The sequence below is a fragment of the Vipera ursinii genome, assembly GCF_947247035.1.
Source record: "Vipera ursinii genome assembly, chromosome: 6".
Taxonomy (NCBI): Eukaryota; Metazoa; Chordata; class Lepidosauria; order Squamata; family Viperidae; genus Vipera; species Vipera ursinii.
Genome location: NC_139515.1, coordinates 56,729,374 through 56,751,733, shown reverse-complemented (window position 1 = coordinate 56,751,733; position 22,360 = coordinate 56,729,374). Strand labels below are relative to the sequence as shown.

Below are 22,360 nucleotides of genomic sequence, written 5' to 3'. Positions count from 1 at the left end.
ATATCATAACATTGGAGGTCATTTATTTTAGTGAAGGATTGAGCAGATTTCTCTGGCACTGCACATCTGGGAATCTATGTATCTGTCATTCTGGGATGGTTGCATAGGTGTTCCATTTATATTTCTGCAAATGTAATGTTTTGGCTAGCAAAGCACAGAACAGGAAGTTGGAACAACCAATCAGCACATGGGATGCTCACCTCCACAGTTGGGATTTTGGTGGTTTGTGTGTTGAAGGTCTGCAGCCATCTGCAGCCTATGCCTTACCAAACAAGCCCTACATGTAATTGCAGGCAACTCTATAGTAAGCTTAAGTCTACTTTGAAGCTGAGTTCATATATCATTCTAAAATAACATTGTTCAGAATTGTTTATTAACTAAACTATAATTGATTAAATTTACATGATATATCGCCTGTTTAGGGACGCGGTGGCTCAGTGGGTTAGGACACTGAGCTTGTTGATCAGAAGGTCGGCAGTTTGGCGGGTCGAATCCCGAGTGCCGCGTAACAGAGTGAGCGCCTGTTACTCATCCCAGCTTCTGCCAACCTAGCAGTTCGAAAGCACGTAAAAATGCAAGTAGAAAAATAGGGACCACTGCGGTGGGAAGGTAACAGCGTTCCGTGCGCCTTTGGCGTCTAGTCATGCCGGCCACATGACCACGGAGACATCCTCAGACAAGCACTGGCTCTTCGGCTTTGAAATGGAGATGAGCACCGGCCCCTAGAGTCGGAAACAACTAGCACATATATGCGGGGGAAACTTTACCTTTTTTTTATCGCCTGTTCAACATAGTTTATAACCTCACCAGTTCCTCTGTTGCCAACCAAATCATATTAAAAATGTATCAACTTTGCCACGCAGGTATTAGCTTGGGTGGGGGTAATAGGAAGAATCACTCACAAATATTCTACTTGCTTCTAGAGAAACTGGGGAAAGGATTGATTCATTCCTGCCTTGGTATGCATGGGGGAAATGGAGGAATCAATTTACCAGCAGAGATTAAATAGCAAACACACACAAATGAATACCTTCCGAGACCAAAGATGGTATTTTAGTCGGACAATTTAAATGAATAAATTAATGGAGGCTATGGGTTCCTGGCAGTATATTTAAACTGGGCGCTGGCTGCCAGGACATCACATTACTACGCTTTGTCTGGATGAAAGAATCCAGCACCTTGAACAATAAGAGATAGTAGCTGGGCGGTAGCGGGGATGACTATGCTACTCCACGCCCTTCGGCCACCACTTGTATTCTACAGCTGAGAAAATCTTCCTGGTCTGGACCGGTTAGGGCTGTTCTCTCTTTCCCTCCCCTTTCGGTGCTCGGCATGATGACACTGCTCCAATACTGAACCCGGGGATAAAAAGGAGCCTATCCATTAAGTGCCTCCTCAAGGTACTAGAGAGGAGCTCGCTTAGTAGGTTTGGTTTCCAACCTCGTCAAAGACGGCGGCCGGGAAAGGCGACAGGAATCAACACCGGGATAACTTATTGTTGGGCGCGGGGCAGGAGACAAGGAGGCGAACGGCCAAGCGCCAGCCAGGCAAACCCGGCCAGAAGGCAGAGGCTCCGTCCTGAAGGAGAACAGCAGCAGTTTCTGGAGTTGTGCGAAGCGAAGGTTGCCGGCGAAGCGACCGTCTCCTGAGCAGAGTTTTGCCGGGCTTGGCAGACGCTCGCGCAAACCAGACGAGTCAAAGGCGCGCGCTGAGCGAGGAAGCGAGGCAGGCGGTCCAAGAGCGCCCCCCGGATTCTTCGCCCGCTCGGCGGAGGCGCACGGAGCTCATCCATGGTCACCTGCAGAAAAGTCGGGGGGTTCGCCGTCTGGGACTATGTGGTCTTCGGGGTCATGCTGTTTATCTCCGCGGCCATCGGGGTGTACTACGCCTTCGCGGGCGGCGGCCAGAGGAGCCGCGAAGCCTTCTTGATGGGGGGCCGCAGCATGACAGCTTTACCCGTGGCGCTCTCCTTGACGGCCAGCTTCATGTCGGCGGTGACGGTACTAGGTACCCCCGCCGAAGTCTACCGCTTCGGGGCTATGTTTAGCCTCTTCGCCATCTCCTACGCGCTGGTGGTGGTTATAAGCGCGGAGATCTTCCTGCCCGTCTTCTACCGCCTGAAAATCACCAGCACCTACGAGGTAGGGAAGGAGGGACCAGCTAGCCTTGCCGGGCTGCGCTCATACTTGCTTTCTGGAGAGGCACTCGCCCGTTTCTCCTTGGCTGCTGACTATTGTTTTATCCACATACTAGTAATTGTACATAAGCAATTACTGTCATATTGTTTTCTACATTCCATCACTCGTTTTCTGAACTCTTCAACTAGGAGGTGGAGGTTAGAAGGAGTTGGAAATGCTCTGCACTAGGAGGTGGAGGTTAGAAGGAGTTGGAAATGCTCTGCCGCTTGTCCTATAGAACTGGACTCTGCAGCTGAATTTTCCATTACGTTGTGATCCCAGCAGGCAGGAAAATAATTTAGAGTAGTTTCTCAAGCAACTTGACACGTGGATGTCAGTTCCCAGAATTCCCCAACCAGCATGCATTCCTACATTTTAAAAGTTGCTAACATTGATTTAGAGAGCACGGAACAGCTTCTGACAAATGACTTTGCTTCCTTGTCATATAGCCCCCTGGCCTAGATTATGATGTCTTGTTTCACTTTACGAAATGAAATTGTGTGTGAGTCAATAAACGTCTTATTGGATAATAATCATCATGAAACCTTGTATTGGATGCAACAAAACAATTGTGTATAGAATAAAGCTTGATGAGGAATGTAGATTTATATAAACAGTATAGAATGACAAAGGTTGGCAAAACAAAGCATGGTTGAAGAGTTAGACAACTCCTCTAAAGTAATAATTCTTCAGTAAAATGTTAATTCTTCCATCAAAATTACACAAATGTTACAAAGTATTTGTTTATTACAGTACCTAGAAATGCGGTTTAATAAACAGCTGCGCTTGTGTGGAACAGGGCTCTTTATTATATTGACGGTAAGAAAATTAATTCTATACATTTCTTTTAATGTATGACATTTCTAAAGTAAATTGACTCAGCCTTCTATCTTTCCAAGGTTGGTAAAATGAGGACCCAGATTGTTGGGGGCAATATGCTCATATTATAAACAGCCCAAAGAGTGCTGTAAAGCACTACAGGGCTGTATATAAGTCTAAGTGCTATTGCTATTGCTAAATTTTAATATTTAATAGCTCTGCAGTAGATTACATAACTAAGAAATTTAATGTAGTGTAAATAATAGCTGTAAAATAAAGTTGATTTTTAAAAACAGATATGAAGTTATGAACTATATTATTTTATATGGACTAAACTGAAGTGCGAAGTAAGGGAAAATCTTCACCCCCATGACAAAGAGAGTTTGATTGCTTATTTAAGTTATAATAGATGTTTAAATAAATATGCTAAAAAGTTTTGAACTAAACCTTTTGAAAGAAAAATGTTTAAACTTTATATCCTGTAAAGTGGTATATTTGCCATTTAGCTCTTTATTTGGAATATACCTTGGATTCAAATCTAAAATAATTTAAGGGTTTATTCAGTCATCTTTTACTCTATTAAAATTTTCATTATCCTAAAAATTCTCTGGCATACTGGAGATGTTTCCTAAACAATATGAGATGAGCTATAGTAGATTTCTTGGCAACATCAGGAGTTAACTATCACATAACATAGTTTACTTCCCAAGTTATGATTATCAAAAGAAAAACAAATGTTAATCAACTTGAGATCTTTGGATCTCAGTTTCTGACTATGAATGAACCTTGACCATTTTTGAAATCTTTAGTTGTTCAGGAATTCAACAATCTTCTTAGAAGAACCAGTTTGTTTATTTAAGTCAAAATTTATAGACCACCCATCTCACTGTATAAGTGACTCTGAGTGTCTTGCAAATAATTAGTTGCTTTGCCTGCAGTAATATTCCAAACAACAATGTACTGCATTTTATCATGATTAGGATAGCTTCTTATTTATTCATTCTAAAAATTAAAATATTCTTCTTTTATTATATTTTGTGTAAATGCTATTGAAACCTATCACTTTTATCAACACATCTCTTATATTGTTTGGATTTAATTCGCCATTGCAATTCTGTACAGTGCTGTTTCCAAATAGTTCTTGGAATGCCAAGATGAACAGTTTGTGTTGTTTGTTTATTTTTAGGTACTTTACACTGGAATTGTCATTTATGCTCCAGCCTTAGCTTTATATCAAGGTAACTATCTGCTGATTCTGAGCATGTTGATATAACTCAAGTTGCAATATCAGAACAGTAGGTATAATAATGTTGAAAAGTGATATAACTAAATTATGCTACTCAGCTATAAATAGCCTAGGTTTAATCAATTCTAAATATTAAATAAAGATTCACATGCATTCTAAAAGTATTACAGGTAATCCTCGACAGTTGAGCCCAAAATTTCTGTTGCTCAGCAAGGCAGTTATTACGTGAGTTTTGCCCCATTTTATGACCTTTCTTGCCACAGTTGTAAACTGAATTGCTACAGTAGTTAAGTTAGTAACACAGTTATAAAATGAATCTGGCTTCCTCATTGACTTTGCTTGTCAGAAAGTCACTAATGGTGACCACATGACCCTGGGACACTGTAATGTCATAAACATGAACCAGTTTCGAAGTCTGAATTTTGAACACATGATTATGGAGATGCTACAAAAGTCATATGAAAAATGGTCATAAATCATTTTTTTCAGTGCCATTGTAACTTCGAATGGTCCACTAAATGAATGGTTGTAAGTTGAGAACTGCTTGTACAATTAATACTTTAAAAATGTGATCAATTCACAATTAATCTTGTATGTTCTGTTTGTAATACAATGCAAATTTCTCTTATAATGATTTTCATTTATTTTTTCACAAAAACCTAAATAGTTATATTCTACATTATTTTTATAATAGACCTCGATAATACATATATACCATATTTTCCGGCGTATAAGGCGACCCGGCGTATAAGACGACCCCCTACTTTTAAGAGGTTTTTCAAGGTTTTTTGTCTTATACGCTGGAAAATACTTACATGCCCTGCCCTCCCTGTCCGTCGCAGAGGAGGCGAAGGCCCGACTGGCCCTGCCGGCCCTCCCGCTGCTCCCGCGCTTCTGCCGGCCCCCGAGGCGCAGCGTTTCCCGGGCGGCAGGCAGCGCCGGAGGGCAGCTGCCACCCCGCCACGGCCGGTGCCCCTCCTGCTTCCCCCCCAGGCCTTGAACTTCTCCCATTCAGCGCAGGGCGGGGCAGCTCCGCCCGCAGCCTCTTTTTCATATGCCGCTTCCCTCTCACCGTCGGCCGAGGCGCGCTCGGCCCGGGCTCCCGGTCCCTCTTCCCGGCCGGCTTCCTGCCTTGCCCCTCATGGAGCTGGACTGGGCGTGCAGCCTCTCAGTGTGGCTGCTTTTCCTGGGCAGCCTGGCGGTGCGGCTCCTGCGCTCGGCCCTGTTGCTGAGCCAGCGGCTGCTGCTGCGCGTGGGGCTGCTGGCCGTCCTGCAGGCGCTGGGCTGTCCTGCTGCTGCCCCTCAGCACCACGCTCACGGCGGCTGCCTGCTGGCTCGTCTTGGCCAGCACCGCCCGGTGGAAGCACAGCATCGGATGGGAGCATGACTTCCCTGCCGGCTCCCGTCCGACACTCTTCCCTCTTGAGGCAGCTGCTGCCTCAAGAGGGAAGAGCGTCGGACGAGAGCCGGCAGGGAAGTCCTGCGTGCACGTGTGCAGGACTTCCCTGCCGGCTCCCGTCCGACGCTCTTCCCTCTTGAGGCAGCATTCCCGAGGACTCCTTAGGAGCTGGGGAGCGATGCTGCCTCAAGAGGGAAGAGCGTCGGGCAGGAGCCGGCAGGGCAGTCCTGCACACGCGCGCACTCCCCAGCTGCTAAGGAGCAGCTGGGGAGTGCGCGCGTGCGCAGGACTGCCCTGCTGGCTCCCGCCAGACGCCACCCACTGATTTTCCGGCGTATAAGACGACTGGGCGTATAAGACGACCCCCCAACTTTTGAGGTGATTTTCATGGGTTAAAAAGTCGTCTTATACGCCGGAAAATACGGTAATAAATATGTGTATACACATACAGTATTTTTAATCAATCCTGCAATAAAAAAGATTAGACTTACTCTTCAATTCCGTTTTATCTTTTTTTGTAGATTTAGACTATCTGCATTATCCCAGAAGGGTTGTCTATTCAAGAATATATTGGAATCCCATATCAGTTAATTTTAAAATTGTGTTCAATATGCTTTGGATTAACCATTTTCTGCTATTTTAATTTTTAAAAAAATATTTTGTACTTTTTCTTCTCTAGTTACAGGAATTCATTTATGGGGTGCAGTTATTGGAACAGGAGTAGTATGTACTTTCTATTGCACACTGGTAAGTCTGCAATTATTTTGAAAATTGCTATAACTGCAAAGCTTAAACACTTAATTGAACAAATTCACTATATTTACTTCTATTATTATCATTTTAAATACAGGTAGTCTTCAACCTATGACCACAATTGAGCCCAACATTTCTGTTGCTAAGTGAGACATTTGTTAAGTGAACTTTGCCCCATTTTATGACCTTTTTGGCCACAATTGTGAATCAGTGCAGCTACTAAGTTAGTAACCCAGTTGTTAAGTGAATCTGGCTTTCCCATTGAAGTTTGCAAAAGGTGATTGCATGAGCCCAAGACACTACAATCGTTACAAATATAAACCTGTTACCAAGCATCCGAATTTTAATCACTTTGCCATCGGGATGCTGCAACAGTCATAAAGGTGAAAAATCATTATAAGTCACTTTTTTCAGTTCCTTTGTAACTTCGAATGTTCACTAAATGAATTGTTGTAAGTCGAGGACTACTTGTAATCTGCATTAAGCAAAGATATTTGTATGGCTTGGATATGAAATGCATTGAACGTCTTAGACTTCAATGACTATTATATTTCTTTTAATACTGTATTACTTGCCTTGTACTTTAATGTCTTTTCTTATCCATCCAGGGTGGACTAAAAGCAGTGATTTGGACAGATGTTTTTCAAGCTGCAATCATGATAGCTGGATTCTTATCTGTGGTTATACGTGGTGTGATAGTACAAGGAGGTTTTGGAAATATAATAGATGATAACTATCATGGAAAAAGATTAAATTTCTGGGAGTAAGTATTTAATTTATTTGAGATAAAGAAGAAACTTTCAGATATACATTATTTGTTATGTAGCTAATTTGAATCATTTATATCAAATAAATTATATTTTCCAGTAATAGGTATAGAATAAGGCTGTTAATGATCAGAATGCTTAAGTTAGGATCAGAAAGACCTCATTCATGAAAAATCACTGAGTGACATTGAGTTATTCACTTTTTCTCTGCTCAGACTTTTTCATAAAGTTGTAATGAGGGAGATGAAATAAAAAGAGATCTCCAAGTAAATTGCCTTGAGGGGAAGATGGAATATAAGTCAAATAAGATAGATAGATAGATAGATAGATAGATAGATAGATAGATAGATAGATAGATGATAGATAGATAGATAGATAGATAGATAGATAGATAGATAGATAGATAGATAGATAGAACAGGTAAAGGTTTAAAAAGGCTTTTATAAGGTAAAAAGTTTACCTACCTACTGTAGGATGTAGCTACATTTTTGTTGGAAGGATCCAAACTAGTATAGTAGGGGTAAATAGTAGAGGTAAAGAAGACTACAATAGGCCACAATAGATGGGAAAAAATAACAGATTGGATGTCCTATTTTGTGTGAGCTTAAAACAGTTTTTGATACAATTTTAGAATTTATTCATAAGGAATCTTTGCATCTTCAATGACAAAATTATTAATGATGTAGAGGTAGTCTCAAGTTACATCCACAATGGAGCTTGGCCATTAGGGTCCAAGGTTGGAATAAATATTAAACGATCTGTCTCAAGTAACAACCAACCATCCCTGCTCTACCCAAGGTATTCATTAATCAAATGTGTGGGTCATTAAGTGGAACATGGAGTGGCTCAGGGGTGAGACACATCCTGGGAGGCCTAGTGCAGGTACAAGCCCACCTGCCTTGGGATTCCCAAGGTCTCTCCCATCCCCCTGAGATATCCCATGCTCTGCTTCTGCCCCTTGGGAGGCTCCCAAAAGTGTCTCGCTGCACAATTGACTGTCTTGCCAGTGAAAAACAGTGCAGAAGGAAAATGGTGGACATGCCTGCTTTTCCTGGTTCTGCCCCTGCCCTTCCTCCTGACACGATTCCCCTGCCTTTCTGAGGCAAAAAAGGACTGGTTCCAGTGGTGGGATTCAGCTGGTTCGCAGCACTTTGGCAGAACTGGTAGCTAATTTTTTGTTGCCCAGGAAGCGGCATCCACACAGAGAACTGGTTGTTCACATATTTGAATCCCATCACTGACCGGTTCCCTAACCTTTCAGAGCTTTCTGCCCCATCAGCTGGTCATCAGGAGACTGCAAACTTCAGCTGGATTTTTCTAGCCTTAGGAAATCAGACCCTGAAGAGTAGAGGAAAGGAAGCAAGCAAGCAAGCAAAGAAACTTGTCTTAGAGTCTTGCTGGGTCCTACAAGCAATCAGACAAACAGCTAAAAGCTTTGCAAGGATCCCGCTTCTGTTCCATTTTAATACACATGGCTAAAGTTTCTGAGCTGAATGTTTTTTCTGCTGCTCCTCAAGGTAGAAAGCTGCAGAAAGAGTTTCTTTGCTTTGCTTGCTTCCTTTCCTCTACTCTTCAGCCTGGAGTCAAGGTAAGATTTTTTAAAAAGAGATAGAAATTGGAAGGCAGAGGTAGGAGTTTAGTTTTATCAGCCGGGCGGTGGGGGAAAAGATCAACAAGACTGTGCCAGCTTTTTATTTATTTATTTATTAAAAAAATAAAGGAGAGGAGAGGAACTCCCTTTCTGGAGGAGAGAGGGGATTAAAGTAAAGGAAAGGTTTTGGGAAGCTCGGCCTAAAGCTGCTACCTTAGCCTGCAGAGTCTGGTTACCCAAAGGCTAGCAAGTGCCTGGAGAAAGTTGCAGTCTCCCAATGGCCAGCTGATCAGGGCAGAAAGCTCCAAATGCAGCTGCCATTTTCTGCCAAGAATTGTCTGAGCTCTGAAAATGGTAACTGCTTCCAGGAGGCATGGGGAGCAGGCCCAAGTGCTGCAGGGTCATATCAGGGCAGGATGGGGGGGTGGGGGAGGGAGAGAGGTGGGGAAGTGCTGCAGCACTCCCATGGTCAGTCATAAGGGTGAATGACCACAGGGACACTGCAGCCGTCATAACTTTAAAACAGGGTCATATGTGGTTTGCGGGTGTCTGTTGTAACTTTGAACATTCGTTAATTGACCTGTTGTATCTGGAGGACTACCTGTATGTAATAAGTTTTAAAAATGTGTTCTGTGCTTTCAGTACTTCTGCTTAATATTTAAGATTTCTTAATATGTTTTCAAATTAAGCTTTTGAAATATTCATTGAAAGAAAACATAAAGTATTGTTTAACAGAGATATGATCAGTTAGCTAATACTATAAAATGCATTTTTATTCAATGCAGCTTCAGTCCTAATCCTCTGCAAAGGCACACATTCTGGACAATTGTTGTAGGTGGGACTTTTACCTGGCTTGGTATATATGCAGTCAATCAGTCTCAAGTTCAGCGATATCTTTCCTGTAAAACCAGATTTCAAGCAAAATTGTAAGTTAACATGTTCTGTTTGTTTGCTCAAGGATTTTCATTTAAATTGTATTCTCAACATCAGTGTCCAAGAATGATACAACCTGTATACTTATAAATGCAAAACTGTTAGTAACAATGAATTTAGCATTATTTAGGACATTCCATTGAAGGACATAAGCCACAATTGTAACAAAATTATCAAATTATTTATTACCAATATTAGTAAAATCTCAAACCACTATGATTTTGTAAACTCTTTCTGATTTATTACCCATTTATGTATGTATAAAGTCCTTTTGAAGGGCATAATTACTGTTGACATAGACATTGAAAATTAACTATCCTATCTGTGTTTTAAGCAAAGAGCTAATCTTGCTGTTCAAGATGTCTGCTGACGAGATGATAACAATTAAAAAAGAGCAGCATTTGCATGCTGTTTGGAAATTAGTTCTCTACTTCTTAGAAATTGTATCTTAAATGTTCAAACTGGCCTAAAGGCAGACCAAAATAATACCTCATACTGTCCAATATGATGCACATTATTCATTTATTTTTCTCCATATTTTTCTGACATCTTACTCTCAGGGTATGTTTACAATAATAAGAATACTACAAAGTTTTAAATCCTTATAAAAGTAATTAAATACCGGAAAGAGTTGTTTTAATTTATGTGGGAAAACCCCCCTGAAATCCTGGTAAGTCAGATATTGACTTTTACATGTACACAGCTATTTACATTTTTGGAACATTTGCATAATTTTTTTATCCAAAGAAACCAGTACATTCCTATCTAACAAAGACTTTTTCTTTGCCTGCCAAAGAGGAAATAAATGCAGGTACAACTCAATGCAATGTGTACATATAATGCTACAAAATAATGATATTTCTACACAAAGTAAAAAAACACACCCTCTTGTTTGTTTCCTTACAGATCTCTTTATTTAAACCTCGTGGGACTCTGGATAATTCTTGCATGTGCAGTATTATGTGGATTAGTAATGTACTCTGTTTTTAAGGATTGTGACCCATGGACAGCAAAATGTGTGGTGGCATTAGACCAGGTTTAGTATTAAAACATTCTTAATTAATGCTAAATAAACATTAGGGCTATGATTTTCAGTTTTCTATTGGGATATAATTTGATTACAGGGAGTTACTAGAAGAAATCATAAGAAACCCCTTTTGAAAGAAACAGTTAAGGAATGAATGACATTAAATTTTGAAATAATGTCTCCCAAAGAATGCCATGCATAATTGAGGAATTATTTATTTATTTATTTTATTACATTTATATACCGCCCTTTCCCGAAGGACTCAGGGAGGTTTACAGGGTAATTAAAAACCAAGATACAAAAGTTAAAAACAAGTTTAAAAAAATTATATTTGTCCCTGTATAAATAAAACCCCCACTGAGAAGGCCCTATCCCTGGGTGTCGTCCGCCAGCAATCTCTTACCGGCGGCACCCTGAGAAGACCCTCCCTTTGGGAGCGCACTGGACAAAGGGAACTTGATGCCAGCAGCAGGTGTTCCCTCAGATATCCCGGACCCAAGCCATGTAGGGCTTTATAGGTCATCACCAGCATTAAATTAAATTAATGGTGTATTTTTATGCCAATTTTGAACCGTGAATTTACCTTCCTTGGAAAAAAGCAATTTTAAAGACTATTTTACACATATTTTTATCAAATGTTTAGGTATTGTAAAGTAGGAAGAATAATGTATGCAAAAAAGTATAAAATATACGTGATATTTGCATTTTTCAGCTCGTGCCTTATCTGGTATTGGAAATTCTACAAGAGTTTCCAGGAATGACAGGTCTTTTTGTTGCTTGCGCTTATAGTGGAACCTTAAGGTAAGTTAATTCAAAATTCAATAGAGAAGCGGGGGAGGTTTCAATGGAGTCAATAGCAACCTACTGCTAAGCTTGTAAGCCGCCCTGAGTCTTCGGAGAAGGGCGGGATATAAATGGAATTTTTAAAAAAAACTTATAACAAGTGCAGTGGTATACCCACTGAACTCAAGGAGACTTACTTCTCAACAAATATATATATATGGTTGCACTTTAGTGTGATTTCCAATTAAATAGATATATTTATTTTCCCTTTAAAAAAATCTATATGGCCACTCATCCCACTACTAAATATAGGATTATATAGCACAGCTTCACTGTTTATGTAGTTATTTTAGGTGATGCAGATATTAATTAATCTAAATGTGAGCTGAGATCACATACTTTATTACTATGTTAATGTGAATGTGTAATTGTATTTTATGGGAATACTGTTGCTCTATAAGGTGACCTAGAATGTATTAAGTAACAACAACAGTAACAATATCATTAGTAAATAAAAAGAAAAGTGAACTTAGGAAAATTTTACAGAGAAATGAAAGTCACTGGATTGGTACAATGGTACATTATGCTAAACCAAAATTTGCTTGGATTTTTTTTTTTAGCATAAGACATGAATCCATTGTGGTATATACTAACTATGACTTATTATAACATAAGAGGTCAGTAATTTATTATCTAGACTTGTTTCTTTAAGATTTCATTAGGAACATCTTTGAACAGAATGGAAAGTGTTTAAATTATGGGCTTTTTCCCTAACTAATAGATAAAATTAATAATGTCTTTCAATTATTTTAGTTATTCAGCTGCTTAACTTTAACAGCAGAAATAATAACCACTATAGTAACTATTTGATAGTAAACGAAATACACCTTTAAACTGATATGAAATTACATGAACTCTATTTTACCTGCCTTAGTACAGTGTCCTCTAGCATCAATGCTTTAGCTGCTGTGACTGTAGAGGACCTCATTAAACCTTATTTCACGTTAACTGAAGTTAAATTGTCTTGGATTTCTATGGGGACGAGTAAGTATATATTAATATTTATTTTAAATTTAAATTATCTTAAGGAAATTTTTTAATTTGTTTTTAAAATGATTTATTAGATATTAAAAATTACAATTACTATTTTTTAAATATATGAGCTATTATTTTGTAATATTATATATAAGCTAAATGGTATATGCTTAAAGAAAAATCTGTTTGGTAAAAAAGCCTATTATTATGATTGGTTGCATAATCTGGATTTGATATTATTATTATTATTATTATTATCATCATCATCATCAAAAAACAATCTGACTTTTGTCTAATGCTAGTATATAAATAAAAACTTATTTGACCTCTTTGTGTACATCATCCACATAGGTTTATTTTATGGTGTGGTCTGCATTGCTATGGCTGCCTTGGCATCAGTTCTAGGAGGATTGTTACAGGTATAATTAATAATTTCTTTGTCAAGAAATCTCTCTGGAAATCAAAGCAACCCTTATTCCTTTCAATGGATTCTTTTTTTTTGTACTTTGGACTTACTTTGATTGTAGTATTAGCATTGAGTAAACCTCAATAGTGTAAGCCAGTCCAGTCCATAACCTTCAATGAAGAGGCCTTCATCCTGCAGTGAATTGATTCACCATGAGCATAGCACAGGTGCAGTTTAAGAGTGCAGTACAAACATGTGATGTGTCAATAAGACATTTACAAATAAAAGTCAGCATAAAATGATTTGCTTTCCTTTCTTCTTTCCTTTCCCTTTGTGTCTGTCTGTGTTTATGTCCATATATTGTTTTAAAAGCTATTTTAAGGTGGGGCAAATGATGGCAGAGAAGATATAAAGGAAGGGAATAGTATCCACATAGGCCATTTCTGTTTTCCAAGGCATGTTCCTTTCAATGATATTTGTCTCTAGTTTGAAAAATCAGAACCCAACCAATTCATCATGGGCAATTTTAAGTGGGGAAATGGTTTGCAGGAAAAGGATTAACTATACCCTCTCATACTTTTCTATTACTAATTGTGCAGTATATATATAGTGTTCCTTATCTGTAAGTTAATGTACTGTTGCCTATCTGATGCCCTATACATGTGCTGGAAAGGATCACAGTTTCCTAAATGCCTACCTATAGTACATTTGTTAAAGTCAACATATCTGCAGGAGATCAGTTAGGAAATGTTGTTCTACTAAATAACCACTATTGTGGTTCTGATTTTTTCCAGTAGAAAAGCTGGATAAGTACATTGTAAATAAATGTTATCTTTTCACTTTAAAATGTTTAAATGAAAATGAAGTTATTTAGCATCATTTGTAGATTTTATTCCTTCAAATGTATAACTTAATGTTTTTCTTAGGCAGCGTTGACCATTTTTGGCATGGTTGGTGGGCCTCTCCTGGGACTCTTTTCCTTGGGCATCCTTTTTCACTTTGTCAATGCCATGGTAAGAAAATCTTCTATTTACAGTACTATTTATTTAATTGCTACCCTATCTTCTGATTCAAGACATTCTTCAGTCTCCCTGAAAAAAACAAATTAGTTAAAGGTATTTGAAACTATTAAATGCATCAATTCAAACCACAGTGAATTGTAAACATTTTTGTGAACATTAGCTTTTTTAAGTTTTGGTATACTATAGGGACATAATGTTTGTCTCAGAAATAACATCAACAGGATGACTTGGAGATCCTTATCTTCTGGAGCTCTAAATTATATTAAAAAGTCCCATGCTGCTTTTAGTTAGGAAAGTAGTATGCACAATTCTAAATAACTAGTTTCTAAAAGTACAATGTTTAGAAATTACAGCGGGATTTATTTCTTTTCTTTTAAATGTGATCAGATTATATTTCTTGTTTTACAGGGTGCATTTATAGGTCTCATCTGTGGATTTGCTCTTACCCTTTGGGTTGGAATTGGAGCTCAGATTTATAACCCGCTACCTTCTAGGACTCAGCCATTATCTCTTTCAATTACAGGCTGTAACATAAGCAGCCTAAGCACAGAACTGCCAGCTTTTACAATTGAAAATAGCGAGAGGTATATGCCAAATTTATTAACATCCACTTAATATGCCACATTTAATTATGCCAAATACAGTTAGTCTTTTATTGCTAATTAATGTTATTATTTTTTGCATAGTAGGATTTGAAACCCACTCAAGTACACATTTTTCTGTTCACGTTTGCAGGATAATAATAATAATAATAATAATAATAATAATAATAATAATAATAATAATAATAATAATAATAATAATAATAATTATTATTATTATTATTATTATTATTATTATTATTATTTTATTTATATACCGCCCTTCTCCCGGAGGACTCAGGGCGGTGAACATAAAAAATACAGAGATACAAAAGTTAAAAAGGATTAAATATATGCCCAACTAAAACAGTAAATACAAATATTAAAATAACAATAACCCCCCATCCCCCATCAGGCCAGGCTGGCTTGTTCAAATAAGAATGTCTTTAGATCGCGACGGAAGGAGTGAAGGTCGGGTGCCATCCGGAGCTCAACCGGTAACCGATTCCATAGCTCCGGGGCGCCCACAGAGAAGGACCTCCCCCTGGGGGCCACCAATCGACATTCTCTGATCGGTGGCACCCTGAGGAGGCCCTCTCTGTGGGAACGCACAGGGCGGAGGGAAGTTGATGCCGGCAGCAGGTATTCCCTAAGGTACTCCGGACCCATGCCATGTAGGGCCTTAAACACCATTACCAGTAGATTAACACTTTGCAGATCACATGCAGAGAAAGTGATAATTGTTCATTTCCATTACTATTGATTTGTCCAGTGCTGTTAATTTGCTTCTGCTGGTGCTTTTATACAAATAATGTACATTTTTTTGTAGAAAGATATATTTAAATTCAAAAGGAAAATGGCAAAGTCCCATAATCTTAGGCATTATTGAACAATTGATATATCCTTTGGGATGGGTTCACACATTCTGTTAAGCCATTATTTGTTTAATCATGATTCCCTAATTAAGCCACAATTGCTTTTGATACATATATGCCAGTAATTATGATTGCCAAATTGCCGTGACTGAATTAATATATTGCACACAGCCAAAATCAAATAAACTAGTGATAATTTAATAAGTTAGCTAAACCAGGCCATCATAATGTGTCTCTTGCAGAGAAACATCATGTTCTAAAGACCTAAAGACAAACCTTTGATATAATTAGAACTGGTTTGGGATTATGTTTTTATTGTGACTGCTTTTAATCTTTGTATGTTCTTCAGATTACATAGAAGAAAATCACCTGCTTTCCTTTAAATTTCCCTTAGCTTGAAAATCTAGGTTCACTTTTGAGTAAGTCTTTGTGACTGTAATCAACAGTGTGCACAAGGGTGGCCAAAGTCAGGAAGAATAACAAAAGCAACCTTGTGCTGTTGCAACGAAAACTCTGCTTGCTTGGTGCATGCAAAACGCTGTTTCAGGCATAAGACTGTTTTTCTTTCTATGAAGACAGCAAAAGCCTCCTATTATGACTGCATTGCTGCTTTGCTAAACTGTTTTAAATAATTATATTTAATATAACATTGTCACTGTAAGATTTCATATAAATTCTGGAAATTCATCAATAAATTCTATTTTGCCCCTCTAGATCAGTCCTTGCAGATTATTGGTATTCCTTATCCTATCTGTATTTAAGCCCAATTGGAACTCTGTTTACAGTTGCTGTGGGAATAGTCCTTAGCCTTTTGACAGGTAATTAATGATTCCTCTATTTTTGCTTTTATTCAAGTATATATTATTTCCAGAAGAACAGAATTCAAATGCTGCTCTGTATAAAAATTATATCTGAAGTTATAATATCAAAATGTTAGAATTAGGTTTCTGCTTTGAAATTGCATCGATACCTGGATTTTTAGAATCCAAAAATTAAAATATCTATTGGGAAATGAGTTTTAATTTTTGGCTTATTTATAATATTAAACTTTTAAACTTTGAAAGTTTAATTTACATTTTCCCCTTCTTCTGTAATAAAACTCTGTCCATATTTCAGAGATGGGAAATAAAGTATCTTATTTGTTAAAATAATATACATTGATTTAGAATAATTGGATTTCTTATGGCATAACAATTTCTTTTTCAATCTTGTTTAAAAGCCTGGAACTCAGGCTGCTTTAATAAATAACACAAAGGTGCTGAACTTACATAATATGTGCTTATACAAGCTCACATGAGCACTTCTAAATCTTTTTAAAGTGTGTCCAGCCTAATATACAGTTAAACAAATAATTTGGTACATGACAAATCTTCATTTTATTTTAAATTGTAATTTATTTAGCTTTCTGAATTTATCAACTGGATTTGACTTCGCAGACAACCTCACCTAGCTGTTGCAAATTCAAATCAAGTTGATAAATTTCAAGTTTATTTTAGATGCATGAAAAATGGTTTCATTGGCGCGAGCATACAATTCAAGAAACAGAAAGAAACAAGCACATTGTTTGTTTATTCATTTATCAAATTTACATACTGTTCATCTCTACAAAGTGATTCTGGGCAGTTTACAAATAAAGCCATACAGCCACATAAAAAAAAACATAAGCAAAAATGTTAAAAACAGAAGTAAAAAAAAGTTAGAAAAATTTAAAAGTGATTACACGATATGCCATCTCATGTTAATACTGTTGTTACTGTTTTGCACAAATAATAATTTAACTATACTATATGTGTGTTAATATATTTTAACTAATCACATAAATGTTTTTCAGGGGGACTTAAGCAGAATGTGGACAAAAAATTCTTACTCAGCAAAGAGGATCTTTTTTGTAATTTCTCAGGTGGTAAATTGAAACAAGTATGTATACATTATTTTATTTGATTCAACTGATAAGGATTGCAAAGAAACAAAGAATCCAAAAATTACAGAGAGGTCCAAACACACTATATAAGAAAAAGCATTTAACAGATATTCCGACTTCAATCCATTTAGCGCTTGAAGTGCTTTAAACAAACCAGTGCTTTGAACTGAGCACAGAAACATTTCACCTGTTGACACACTCTAGTCACATAATTGGATAGATTTGTCCCCTAATTAGTCATGTAATAATTCTATTTGATCACATTAAGTTTCCATATTCTCTTCAAAGATAGGTCCAAGTACAATCCATTGCAGAGGTCAGAATTATCATGACTTGTTTCTTTGATGTAGTTTTGAAGCTTTTTGCCCTTAATGTTACTCTTGGCTGTTATCTGAAGAAATAATTGGCCACTTTCAGAATGATAAGCATATATATTATAGATGAGATTGGCCGCAATATTTTTTTTGAACAGCCAACTATGTACTTTAATCTCACTAAAGAGAAGATTTCATGTCTTAATGAAGACATTTCAGATGCTATATAATTCAGAATTTATGAAACAGTATTTAAAACATTAGATAAATTCTGTAGCTTAAATAGTCACCCTGCTTTTCCCTTTCTACATAAATTTATAGTTCTAAGAAGCAGTAGATTAATAAAGTTGTTTAAATTTGTATTGAACCTAGGATATAAGTAGTAAAATTTATATAAGTTTATAACCTGTGTGAAAGTAAATTTGATCATTATTATAGTTTTCTGGCTATGAAATATTATTACATAAAAGAAGACAATGAGTATTTAAGAAGTTCTGGATCTTAAAAGTACCTAATTCTTAACTAGCTTTTGTTATAGAGCTGAAGGCACTAAGGATATAACAGAAGAGTCCTTTATCAGATTCTGCTACTGGTAGTGATGTCCACAGAGGAAGGTCAAAATCTGTAAAATGGAAGGTATGGTATCATGGTCTAAACTCTACCTCTTTTGTACATGCATTGACATTGCATGCAAGTGCAAAAATGGCAGGGCTCTGATTGTTAATGTCATGCCCACCATTTTCGAGATTTTAATACTCCCACCTGGATAGACAATTCTGGCAAGTGGAAAGTTTTATTACATCCTTTGCTATATATGAGCACTAAAAAGTCATCCCAGAAATTATTCCACTTGGGGCATCCACAGTGTATGTCAAACTGTTAGATGATCAAAACCTGGATCCATGAGTTAGGCTATAGAGGTTTTTGCATAGTGCTTTCTTTTATAAATAAAACTCTTCTTTAAAACATTGTCTAACCAACCGAAAGTCAGAAATAGCCTTTTTTAGGCATTATGTCTTAAAAATGAAATTCTTGATTAGCTTATAAAAATTATTTATAATAAAATTGATTCTGAAAAGCTGAAATAATTTGCAACTATACTATTAAATACCATTTCTTTGGTGGGTATCTTTTATTAACTATGCGAAAAATCTAGCATTCCTATCTGAAGGCTAACATTAGTGAGGGAATTGTTTATACATATCTTTATTCAAGGAAAGACTTCTCAGTTCCCTTTGGCAATCTTGTCACTTCTAAACTTCAAAAGGATGGTATTCCAAAGGGGTGGTGGTGGAATCTTGAATTTGTTTTGATAAGAGCCTAGCTTTCAGTTTATCACACCTGAATTAGGACCCTGTTTCAAAAGGGTAGTATTTATTTATTAAACGTATATGGCTGCCCAACTCAAAATAGTGACTTTGAACGGCTTAAAAAATTAAAAATCCACAGCACAGAAACCCATACCACCCACCCACCAACTTGGTAAAAACCAAGAAGCAGGACCTATCCTTGATATATTTAGGATTTAGACCTTTTGTTGGTATAAAATCAGTGTTTAGGCTTTGGTTTCAATACAGATATTGAAAGCCTATGAGGATGTTCTATTTCTCTTATTTACACTTGGGAGCAGATGAGCGGATATATATTAACTAAATGAAATAACAGTCTGTTTTCAAAGACCACTCATATAATAAATACACATTGCAAAAATCTAATCCTGCAATTATCAATGAATGACATGATCAAACATTGCTTTCCAGTAGTAAGTGCAGCTAATGTACAGTATAGACCAGGAGTCTTCAAACTTGGCCCTTTTATGACTTGTGGACTTCAACTCCCAGAATTCCTCAGCTAGCGTGCCTGGCTGAGGAATTCTGGGAGTTGAAGTCCACAAGTCATAAAAGGGCCAAGTTTGAAGACCCCTGGTATAGACCCAAACAGGTAAATATTATCCTGTGCCACCACTGTGACTTGGGCATCTAAGAAGAATGCTAGAACATTCTCCAAACTGTATCTGATCACGCAGATTATTAAGCAATAAAAAACACAATTTCCCAAACACTAATTAAATTAATATTTTAAAAACTATTTTGTTTATGATTAAATATAAACTCATGAGCACCTCATTTCATTTTTTATTTATTTGTATTCTGCTTTTATGATTTTTACAAATAACTCAAGACAAGCGAACATATCCAACAAACCTTTCTCCTATTATCCCCACAGCAACAACCGTGAGGTGAGTTGGGCTGTGATAAGACTGATTAGCCCAAGGTCACCCAACTGTCTTTCATGACGAAGGCAGGATGAGAGCTCATGGTCTCCCACTTTCTAGCCTTTCTAACCTTAACTACTAGACCAAACTGCTTATTCATAAGGTGTGGCATACTGATAATTTCTTTACCATTGAGGAAATAAGTAGTTTTGTAGTATAAGGAGCAGCAGTTTGGTCTAGTGGTTAAGGTGTGAAATTGTGAGTTCTAGTCCTGCCTTAGGCATGAAAGCAGCTGGATGACTTTGGACTAATCATTCTTTTTCAGCCCAGCCCACCTCATAAGGCTGTTGTTGTGGAGAAAATAGAAGAAGGCAGGAGCATTAGGTATGTTCACTGCCTTGACTTATTTATAAAAAAAATAAAGGTAGGATAAAAATCTAATAAATAACTGCAAAGTTATTAACATTAACATTAAAGTTATTGGAGGATTTGAAATTACATAGAAGTTCAATAATAATTGGTCAATAATAATCTTGAGCACAATTCAGTGTCATGCTATCAATCCTTAAATCCCTACATAGTTTGACACCCAGATAGCTAAAAGAGTTTTTCTTCTCCACCAGGAGTTCTGGAACCTCCTCTCCAGGATAATTTGCCTGGTACGAAAATTATTATTAAAAGGGACATGGTGGCTCAGTGGGTTAGGACGCTGAGCTTGTTGATCGGAAGATCGGCATTTTGGCGGGTCGAATCCCGAGTGCCATGTAGCAGAGTGAGCGCCTGTTACTTGTCCCAGCTTATGCCAACCTAGCAGTTCGAAAGCACGTAAAAAATGCAAGTAGAAAAATAGGGACCACTACAGTGGGAAGGTAACAGCATTCCGTGCGCCTTTGGCGTCTAGTCATGACCACGGAGACGTCCTTGGACAAACGCTGGCTCTTCAGCTTTGAAACGGAGATGAGCACCGGCCCCTAGAGTTGGAAACAACTAGCACCTTTACCTTTACCTTTACTTTTAATATTATTATTATTTTGTCACTAAGCAAAATCACATCTATTTACTCAACTGTTACATTTATTATTACATATACTGTTCTTAATTACATTTATTCTAAACATACATCTTGTTTTCCAGGAAGATAAAAAAGTTTTGAACTGCACACCATGCAATGAAGGAACTGACAATCCAGCCTTCAATCATATTGAAATGATGACAGACAGTAAAAAAGGAAATGATACTTATTTGTGAAAATATTGGACACTTTGCTAAAGTTGACAGCTATTTCAAATATATAAACATGGAATACAACTAACATTTTCCTCATGAGAATACATTAGAAATTTCATCCTAACCTGAACTTTTGCCCTCCCATATTTTAACATCAGTCCATATTGGCTGGGATATTGTTAAAGAATACATTATCCAAAAAGTAACTAAAATATGGAAACGATAACAAATCTAAAGTTCTGATTGCATAAGATATGTGAAGGTCATTTTGAAAATTAATACCTGTCATACCATTGTGTGCAAAATGAAAACTATGTTATGAATGTGTTTTTATTATTTCATTGACTATTGGCTATAATCTGAGATCAAATAACTAAATGAGATTTTACTTCTGAGAAAAAAATGCATAGAATTGCATTGCCGTGTTTTATTTTCCAAAAGCTTCACTTATTTGTTTTTAGCATCACCCAAAATGTTGCACATTTCTTCATGCCCTGATTTTTTTCATGTTAAAATTTATTTATTTATTTATTTATTTAGATTTATATACCGCCCTTTCCCGAAGGACTCAGTGCGGTTTACAGGGCATTTAAAAAACAGTCAATACAAACATTAAAACAAATTAAAAGAGATTAAATAGAACCCTGAGGAAATTAAAACCCAGTTAAAATTAAAATTAAAAATATTCTCAGCCTGGGCCAGAGAGCTCGAAGAGCCAGGTCTTCAGGTCCTGGCGGAATGAACGGAGGTTGGGGGCAGTCCTAAGCTCCGCAGGCAGCTGGTTCCACAGGGCAGGCGCACCCACTGAGAAGGCCCTACCCCTGGGTGTTACCCGCCAGCAGTCTTTAACCAGCGGCACCCTGAGGAGACCCTCCCTGTGGGAGCGCACTGGACGAAGGGAACTTGATGCTGGCAGCAGGTGTTCCCTCAAATATCCCGGACCCTCGTCATTTAGGGCTTTATAGGTCATCACCAGCACCTTGAATCTCACATGGATAATTGCCCATGTGTAAATCTCATGTGGAACTTTATTTTTCGGGATCCTTTATGGTCAGAGCACTAAAATCACAGAAAGACTAGATATATTGATGGTTACATATAAACTTTCCTGTTTCAAATGTCTTCCTTACAGCATCTATCAGAGTGCAGTGAGAGCTTGTTATCAAGTTAAAACTAAAAACATAGTTCTACAATTCTTTCAATTGATTTTGCATCCTGATGCAAATTTGTGAGAGATGGTTCAGTGTGAATTATTCAGTAGAAATACCA

At 37.5% G+C, this 22,360-nt stretch overlaps 1 protein-coding gene across 1 annotated transcript; it reads left to right on the top strand.

The window, feature by feature from the left end:
• The first annotated feature begins 1,342 nt into the window (after window positions 1-1,342).
• On the top strand, window positions 1,343-21,978 carry LOC310641958 (sodium-coupled monocarboxylate transporter 1-like). The gene is made up of 15 exons (XM_083365338.1): window positions 1,343-2,141; window positions 2,931-2,996; window positions 4,183-4,234; window positions 6,321-6,388; window positions 7,003-7,157; window positions 9,538-9,678; window positions 10,592-10,721; window positions 11,425-11,513; window positions 12,430-12,539; window positions 12,882-12,949; window positions 13,863-13,949; window positions 14,367-14,542; window positions 16,129-16,232; window positions 17,246-17,331; window positions 20,999-21,978. Exons 1-15 carry the CDS (start codon window positions 1,791-1,793, stop codon window positions 21,110-21,112), a joined length of 1,797 nt encoding a protein of 598 aa, XP_083221464.1. The 5' UTR covers window positions 1,343-1,790; the 3' UTR covers window positions 21,113-21,978.
• The last annotated feature ends 382 nt before the right edge of the window (window positions 21,979-22,360 follow it).